At 30.7% G+C, this 9,370-nt stretch overlaps 1 protein-coding gene across 4 annotated transcripts; it reads left to right on the forward strand.

Annotated features, from left to right (window-relative positions):
• Positions 1-2,931: 2,931 nt before the first annotated feature.
• CAND3 (tobamovirus multiplication protein) lies at positions 2,932-7,768 on the forward strand. 4 transcript variants are annotated; one of them, XM_085709803.1, is made up of 14 exons: positions 2,932-3,132; positions 3,508-3,550; positions 3,891-3,941; positions 4,137-4,170; positions 4,470-4,556; positions 4,670-4,721; positions 5,070-5,256; positions 5,386-5,481; positions 5,776-5,836; positions 5,943-6,007; positions 6,278-6,352; positions 6,453-6,528; positions 6,665-6,840; positions 7,294-7,768. In XM_085709803.1, the coding sequence occupies exons 1-14, from the start codon at positions 3,101-3,103 to the stop codon at positions 7,324-7,326; spliced, it is 1,068 nt and encodes a 355-aa protein (XP_085565929.1). In that variant the 5' UTR covers positions 2,932-3,100; the 3' UTR covers positions 7,327-7,768. The 4 variants fall into 4 exon arrangements, with proteins under 4 accessions (XP_085565929.1, XP_085565930.1, XP_085565927.1 ...); XM_085709804.1 differs by having other exon boundaries at positions 7,344-7,768; XM_085709801.1 differs by lacking the exon at positions 3,508-3,550.
• Positions 7,769-9,370: the final 1,602 nt, after the last annotated feature.

A 9,370-nucleotide genomic window follows, 5' to 3' on the forward strand; every position in this document is an offset into this window, starting at 1 on the left:
CAAGCTGGTGTTTCCTTTTGTACAAAAGAGGGTCAAAGACTTTGATATTTATAAATTATATTTAGAAATATTTTGACTTCTCTATTTAATAAATATTCCCCTTAAAAATCTTTAAAAAATTTTGTTTGACTGCTTTATCATTTACTTTTTATTTCTTTATGGATAATTATTTCTTTAATATATAGCACACAAGATATATCAAGTTGGTGTTTCTTTTTTGTACAAAAGAGGGTCAAAGACTTTAATATTTTTAAATTATATTTATAAACATTTTGATTTCTCTATTCTCTATTTAATAAATATTCCCCTTTATACCAAAAAAAAATAAAAATAAATATTCCCCTAAAAAATCTTTAATAAATTTTGTTTGACTTCTTTATCATTTTTTTTGTACAAAAGAGGGTCAAAGACTTTAATATTTATAAATTATATTTATTATCATTTTGACTTCTCTATTTAATAAATATTCCCCTAAAAAATCTTTAATAAATTTTGTTTGACTTCTTTATCATTTATTTTTTATTTATTTATGAAAAGTAATTTCTTTTTGTGTAAATTGGTAAATATTTTCAACGAAAATAATAATGATAAATATGTATATATCAATATAATAGAAAGAGACCGTATAAAAGAAAATTCAAATCTAGAACAAAAATTCAAATCCAGAAAGCAAATAAGGCAATTGTTGAAAAAAAAAGGGTGTGCTTGATAAAATGAAGATATAAGCTAGCTTATAGCTAATAATTGAAACAACAATGCTATATGACACGAGAGATTTTATCCCGAATTTATCTAGACAAATTATTAACCAATTAAATTCCTCTCTGGCCGGGATACATGGGGAGGTTGTGGGGTATAGTTTGGAGAAGATATAAGTAAAAAATAACTCGTGAAGCTTTCGTGGAATTATTCTCGCGATAACTAGCAATTTTGTAATTGAAAAACTAGCTTATAGTTTATGGATGATAGCTTAAAGTTTATGTTGAAAAAACTAATTGATTGGAATTAAAGTGTTTAGTAAAATTAACTTTTATAGTGATTGATAAATATAAAATGACATAAGTACACATATTTTTAATAGTCTTATAAAGTTATAAGCTAACTTATTTGCTTTACCAAACATATGAGCGTATTTAGGGGACTATCTCTTTTTGGGTTCGCCCTGGCCTGCCTGTGGGGTCTTGTGTTGTTCCTTTTTGGAGTTTTGGTGGAGAGTCGTTTGTTGGCTCCTTGTGTGTTTATTGTTATATCTCTTGGGATTTTTTCTATATATATATATATGAGCGTATAATTCCAGGAAATATCAACATACCCAAGTTTGTTTTGGTTAGATCAAGATAAAGATATGTTTTCTCTTGCTAGTCCTTTATATTCATGATTTTCATATTTATTACCATGTACTTTTTCCAATAAAAATAAAATTACCATGTAATTTTTATGATTAATCTATAATTTTTGGTAACCTTGGTAGATTAAAATTTATGTCCTCGTGAGCTTAGCTCAGTTGGTATGGACAATGCATAAAATATGCAAGGTCGGAGGTTCAAACCCCGGCCACCAAAAAAAAAAATTTAAATTTAAAACACATTCTATGTTTATGCTTCAACATGGTTGTAACTATCAAAGTGATGTCTAATATTCAATACATGTAGCATTAAGAAAATTGTACTCTGCTACTCTGCTAATATTGTGATTTTCTTTTATGGTTAATTTCAAACAAGCTGTAATCGGATATGTAGTGATCAAAAGCTTCTGTGACAAAGCTAGGTTTTAAGAGGTTTTCGATGTTTTTTTTTTATTGTCTTGATTAATTGTTTTTGTTAATACTTTGGTTTACGATTAGAAAAACTCATTAATTATCCATTATGCAATACAATACTTAAAAAAAAAAAATAGACGAAATGATAAATATCACTCGACAACTCACATATGTGGAGGAGTCACTGTTTAAACCCCGGATACGACATTCGGCCTAACAATTTAAGCCACTTCAATACTTTAATTTTAGGCTTAATTGAATGTTTGGTCCGTTATGTTTATTTTAGGTTTTAAAGCGGCCCTTATGTTTTGAAAGTTTTAAGTTAATCCCATATTTTTTAAAATTTTGAAGTTGGTCCAACACATCCATGTTGAAATAAGTTAGTCTCTTTCACCATGTAATATTGAGTTTAATAAAAAAAAAATAATACAAAAGTGGTTTAAACTGATTCCTTGAACAAGTTAAATTCAAGAATCCATGTTCTCAACCCACGTCTCTATATGACTAGCTAATTCCAATGTGATATCGTTTTGTACCAACTTAGACTTTTAGAAGATAAGGAACCAAAACTTTTAAAACATAAGAGACTAAGTTGAAACCTAAAATAAAGATAAGGGACCAAACATGCAATTAAACCTTAATTTTATTATATTTAAAGGTTAATTAAGTAAATGGTTCACATTCCTTAAAAAAAGTAAATAGTTCATATAAATATTGAAAATTTTGTTTTTAATCGCTACAAAAAATCACACTTTTTAATCTTTGTAAAATTTTTAGTCAGTATTTTTACTTCCCGTAAAAGTTTCGATCAACATTTTTAATTGTTGTAAAAACTTTCTGTCAACATATTTTTATTCTTTAAAATGTCAAAAGAAAATGCTACAGAGACTAAAAAAATAGGATTTTTATTATAAGAACTAAAAACAAAATTCTGCATATTCATAAACCATTTACTTAATTAACTCTATATTTAATTAATTAAGATTTCAATTTGTTATTGATCATTTTAAAAAACGGGGTCAATGAGGAAAGTCTTTGATAAATATAACGTTGTTAATGGTCCCAACTAAATTGTTGCCAGTTGCCAACAAAAAATTTAGACAAAGTCAAGAAAGAGAATCAGACAGCATCTTCCTTGTACACAGTCAGTCCTATACCAACTAACAAAACCTGTCTATCTGTCACACTGTCTTTTCTTTTTTTGTTGTTATTGTGTTTTACTTCTTCTGGAATTCTCCATCCAAAACTTGAGGTGAAAAGGATCGTTGTAATCTATGACTGGGGATTGGAATTGCTTCACTGTTGACTTGATCATTCTCAATGTAGCTCTGGCTTTTGTTGATGGATTTATTGCCTTCATTGCATTTGCTCAGGTTTCAATCTTCATTTCTTTCACTTGTCCTTTTTAGCATTCAAGCATATTAATTGATCAGTAAATTGTGCATGTTTTGATGCTTTAAGTAAGTATCTGGGGTGGGGAGTAGCTTTTTCAAAATCCATTTTTTTCATTGGTGAGTTTTGACACTTAGTAGTTAGTATATCTATTAACCATTTGCTGGATGTAACTAATCGTCTATTTGAACCGTGTTTAACTGCTTATGTTGTTGATGCAAAAGTTGTCCAATTTTTATTGTTCAAATAACACAACTGAATAATATGTTTTCATAAGTTCTTAATTTCTTCTTTATAAGTCTTACTTGCAAAGGTAGGGAGTAAGTTCTCTTGGCATTGTTTTTCAATTTTTGTAGATTACTTGTTTTCTGTGAGGGATTTAGAGTAACCCAGACAGAGGTAAAAATGTTATCCTTTCAGTGTAGTATCCTTCTGCATAAAACTCTACTCATTCTGTTTATGCTATATAATCTTTCCGGTGAGTTTGTCCTGAAAAAAAGGAGTGAGAAAAGTGCTCTTATCGTGTGATACTTGCTAGCAGTCTCTTGACCACTAGTTGAAGTATTTCGACAGCAGTTTTATGTCTTATAAATGAATATATACTGTAAAATGTTTTTTATAATTCTGCTTAATGTTCCGATTTTAATCCTGAATACCAGAAGCTTAGTTACAATAATCCAAATAATTTCTTGTTTCTTTTGTTCTTGTGTGACAAATTTTTTGCACTATCACATGGCAGGTCCTCAGGATTCACATGCGAAGTCGACAAATTGGTTGGACACGCCAAAAAGTTAGTAGTATCGGATTTTTTTAGTTCAAATTGTCTTTATTGATGCAAGTGTTTGATGTACATTCTAACATTCTGTGCTTTGGTCCTGAGAATTTTTACCCTCCTCTTATTCTATAACATTTCTTTAATCTCTCCAATAATGTTCCTTACTTTCATGAAATAGGGTTTTTGACTATAATAGCTACTATTTTTCAGGCACTTCATATCATGGTTGGCACTTCCAACTTAGGTAAGACTAAGATTCTATTTTAGAATACAATGAGCAATATCCCCTATATCACATTTGATGAGAATTGAACTCAAATTTCTGACTAATTTCTTTGCCAAAAGTTGATCATGTTAAAGCTGGAATAAATTTCTTATGATTCATATTGAAATTTAGTTTTGTAAGCACTTCAGTATGCTGTGTTGCTAGCTTGCATTGCAATTCTATGCGTTAAGTTCAGAATTACGAAACTCTACGTGTTAACATACCCTGTTCATTCAACTCTACATATTTTTTAACATATTTTCCCCTTGTAATCACAGGGTACTGTGTATATTTTACAAGTACTGTTTTTGCTACTTGTAATGGGTGGTATTGCTGGTACGGTGTTTGCGGTTTTATTCTTATGGGTATGATTTATTCAATCATGAATGTTTGTACATTCATAATTCATGTTTTCGAAGTCTCTTCGTTGAAACTTGCTTGTTTATTATGCATTCTGACTAATGAAATTTCGCTGCAGCCTCTCCCAAAGTCATGTTTTTATCCGCATTTCTACTCCTGCTATCGTTCTGGTATGCCATAGCATCGATGAATTTAAAAAAAAATGAGTAATGATATTTTGACATCCATTTGATGACAACTTTGTTGACAACCTTGTTTTTCTCACTTCTTATTGGTCAAAAACAATAGAGAGAGAAAAAGGAAGAGAGAGGATAACAATATCATGTGAGTATGAGAGAGAAAGTTGTCCAAAAGTTGTCAAAAAGTGGTTGTCAAAATATCATTTCTCAAAAAAAATATCGTAATGCTCATATCAGTTGTTAAATCTTGGTCATTGTACATGATTTAAGGCTCTCTTTCTAGAGTGAAACGATTACTCACATAGTGTATGTAAGCTTCCGCGGACAATAATTTTGTAGGGTCGACCATTGCCATCAGGAAAATGAAGAAGAATTGGACGACGAGGATAATGTTGAAAATAGGACCCAGCAGGCCTTGTTGGAAGGTATGAGGGAACAACATGGTTTAGGTCCCATCAAAAGCCGCCGGAGATGTTGCTCAATCCAAGGCGTTCACATTGGTAGCCGACAAAAATATGTCGTAATGGTAGAGGGAATAGATCAACGAATTTTTGCCTTGTTAAGAATAAGTCTAATCACTTAATTCTTTGTATCCAAAAAATAAAAATTTCTAAATTGTTTCTGTCAAGTGGATTTGATGCTTTTCTTCCTCCAGATTGTGGTTCTGATCTTTGCTGTGATGATGGCATTTGCTATACTGATCTGCGTTGGAAATGACACGAATCCAATAGATCCGTCAGTTGTTGCTCGGGTATTGAATACTAATCCAAGCATTACCTAGATTTTTATCAGTGTTATCAATCACGAATTGTGAAAAATAGCGGCTTGTTCAAATTCTGCTACACAACAATGCTATATTGCTGTAATAGCCATTATTAGACAATATTTTGTATCAAACAATGTATTGTGGAATAATAGTGATATGATCAAATTCCGCTAAGCTATAGCTCTATAACCACCATTTAACAACACTGTTTTTTTATCTCGTTGGAGATAAAAAGGGTAATATTGGCACATTAACATGTTTAAGTTGCAACTTATGTAGGTATATGAATCATTTCTTGCAGTAATGATCCTTATATTGGCTGGAGCATTAGGCTGCTATGGTAAGCTACTGTGTATTCGTTTTCTCCCTTTTATGATCAAGTATCTCTTAGTTTATAATCCATCAAGTCAGTTATTTTCTTCTCCGTCAATCATTTTCCTCTTCAGGTCTCTTTCTATTCTTCAAATTAAGGAAAGTACGATCCGAGAATGCTTCATCGGAAATGTGGAAGGTTTCTTGCAAAACTCTAGATTGTTAACTGCATTTATGCTTACAGAAAGAAATCATGAAATAAATGGAATTATAGAAATCAATGTTAATTGTTGAGAGATAAATCAAAAGACTCTAAATTACTCTATGATGCAATCAAGATATTTTTCATATATTCTGAAATGTTTGATGTATATATGTACTCCACTCCTATTGAAAATATAATTACTTAAGAGTGTTGGTGTAGAATTTCCTTTTTGGCTTCATTATGACGGATTTGCTGCACATGCAGGTTATCAGTTTAGCAATTATTTCTATCATATCTTTTTCATCAAGTGCATTAGTAGCTCTGAACACAGATATCCCTGTAAGTTTAGTTGCCTTTCAGTTTATTTTTTCCTGGTTTCACTGATGGTTAGTTTTTTTTGTACTTATGCTGTTTTCATTCATTCTATGTCTATTGACAGCTTTTCTACCATTGGCATTTAAAGTTCATATATGGAGTTAAAGCTTTTGTTTACTTGATCATTTATTATTTTATAGGTAATTACTACTTAATTATTGAGCGTTCATTCTTTACATCTCTTCTGCTAATTTCCTTCATCAAAATGTGTTCCTTTGAGATTTTGATTACTGATCATGGCAATTGGCAAATGACTTTTTTTTGTTAAATTGTTAGGTTCTTCTCTGCCGTCAGCTTATTTGTTATGGATAATTAGAGAAATGCCGCCTCCAGGCATTGATAGTATACAGGAAGAACCAGGAGGAACATATACTTTCATCAGCCACGCCGACGAGGCATCTGGCTCAAATCATCCTTGGTCATGGACTACTGATACAAGTTCAAAGAATCAGGTTCACTTTATTATTCACATTGCTTTGTTTAATACTCATATAAATTTAAGTTCAAAATACACAACCTTTTTTTAGGACTGCATGCTCAATCAATGCAACCTGTTAGAACATGACACTCAACAATAAGTTAGTGTCTGTTTGTATTGGCTTATTTAAGCTTACCTACTATTTTAAGTATTTATGAGACTCATCGGGGAGCTTATGGAAACGGCATGACGTGTCATCAGCTGTTTCCAGCTTATGAAAACAACTTGTAGTAGCTTATATGGAAATAGTTTGACTTTATTTTATCTTTTGTTAATATAAATAATCTTATACATAAACCCTTCTATAATAAGTGATTCTGCTGTAAGCGCTTGATTAAGTTGTTTATCCAAACAGGGTTCGAGTAAAGAACCTCTAGAATATTAAGTTTCCTATCATAATCATAATAATACATTGCAAATGTTGCAGATTACATGCAGCCATGCTGAAGATATCACATGACCTTTCTTTCATTGCAGATATCAAGAGCAAGTCCAATATGAGCGAACTTTGTGACTGGTTTGAGCTCCTTATACTCCAGCTGATGAACAAATGTTCTAACGATGTGTCCCGACTATATGATGAATTGTGATTCTGACAAATGACAAGGCATTTGAAGTGTCTATTAGTTGGCTTCCTATAGTCATTCAAGTGGAAATGTATGTATTAGATTTCTCCAGATATGTTTCAACATGCAATGGTATATATGTCAATGTATATAGTATAGCTGCAATTTGTGCTCATCTCTTGGTAAAAGCTCCTATGATGCTATGCATGCCTACTACATTGTACATATATGAGTGTAATCAAAGGTAATATGGTTGTAAATTGATAGTGATGAACTTGGGAGCACACTCAAGAGGTCTGTAGTTTGTTAGTGAAATGATACTTTCTTCATGTCAAATATCATGTTTTGTGAATTCCCTGCATTAATTTATAAAATTACTGGTTTCTCATCATCATTTATTTGAGATTTAAGAACAAAGTGGCATTTTATTTTTAATTAAAAGATACTGTACTACAATAATTGAAATTTGACATTATTGGTGAGATAGTTTTTTGAAGTTGTATCAGAGTCTCATATTGTTAAGGTTAGCGGGCTGTTGGGTTTATATGTGGTTAGACGCCTTCATCTTTTGAATTAGCTTTTCACATGAGATCAAGTTTATTTAACATGGTATTAGAGTTGAGTTAAACATGACAAAGTGTGTGAGGGTGGCTAGCTTTTAGGATGAGATCCAAAACCACTTGAGCAAAAAAGTAAAAAAAAAAAAAAATTAATATTCTAGTTGTCAAAACACAAGAAACATTATATACTTGATAATTTATAATAGATAATTTATAATGTGGGTTTTAATCAAGTGATGATTTTAGTTAGTATTTTGATTAAATAATACACACTTTTAGATAGGAAGTAATACATGATATTTTTGATTAAATGTTAACCGGTGCCCCCAGGGCACTTGGTAAGGAATCATAAAAGAAAAGAAAATATTTTTGTTGCAAATTGTGTATTCTATTTTTAAAAAGTTGAAAAATTTCTCTTTTCAATGCAAATCATGTATTTTCTTTCTAGTTTTAGTTTCTTAACCAGTGTCGGGACACCGGTTAACAAGATTCATATTAAATGGGTTAAGATCCTCTCCATTTATAAAAATAAATGGAAGATGCAATTTGGAGAGATAGATACAAAAAATAGGTGGTGGGTCCTATCATTAAGTGAGTCCTACCATCAGTAATTATTTTTTACTTTTAATGTGTCTTTATCTCTTTAAATGGAGGAAAATAGAGAGGGAAATAAATGGAGAGGATCTTGACTCATATTAAATACGTATACTTTTATGAAATGGCGTTGAACTTTATTTTATAGAAATTAACATTGAATTTCTTTTTCTTAAGTTGTAATGTATGTTATTATTTATTATTTATATTTCTCATCAAAGTGTATTTTACTCGTGTCAAAGAAAATAGGTGAATTTTACTTTTACACTCACAAAGCAATGTAAGCATGTCCTAATAAGGGTATTTAGCTCTGAATCAACATCGAAATATCGGACTTTTCATATACAATGTTGGGTTACCTTTTAAGTTAGTGTTTAGTGCGGCAGTGGTGTAAACGCAACCTTGCGTTTAGTGTGAAACTCAAATAGATAGTTTAATAAAATTGCGATGAGAATGATATCGTAACGCGAGATTGACTGTTTGTGCGCATTACCAAACATGTCATAAGTGGATGCCTTAGGAAACACCAAATCGTGTTGGTTTAAAAGGTAATTTACTCTAAATCAATGCATTATCCATTAAGAAGAAAATATCAAAACATATATTTTAGAATAGGAAACATATATATAAATTAGGGGAGATTACAAAGGAAATATATAAATAGTTTATGTATAAAATATTTAAAAAGTATGTATTAATATCTTATATATAACCACAACAATTTTGTAATAGTATTATATATATACGGAATATTCACTTGTATTTAGTAGCAATCGATCTTTAA

The sequence above is a fragment of the Medicago sativa genome, chromosome 5, assembly GCF_051527215.1.
Source record: "Medicago sativa cultivar Bolivia chromosome 5, Bolivia_mono, whole genome shotgun sequence".
In the NCBI taxonomy this organism is placed as follows: Eukaryota; Viridiplantae; Streptophyta; class Magnoliopsida; order Fabales; family Fabaceae; genus Medicago; species Medicago sativa.

What these genes read in the sequence shown, in the direction of transcription:
- CAND3 (XM_085709801.1), top strand. Translation starts at nt 3,034, where the DNA reads ATGACTGGGGATTGGAATTGCTTCACTGTTGACTTGATCATTCTCAAT. An exon ending in CTTCATCGGAAATGTGGAAG is followed by an intron (nt 6,008 to 6,277) that starts GTTTCTTGCAAA and finishes CTGCACATGCAG; the next exon opens with GTTATCAGTTTAGCAATTAT. An exon ending in ATACAAGTTCAAAGAATCAG is followed by an intron (nt 6,841 to 7,293) that starts GTTCACTTTATT and finishes CAAATGTTGCAG; the next exon opens with ATTACATGCAGCCATGCTGA.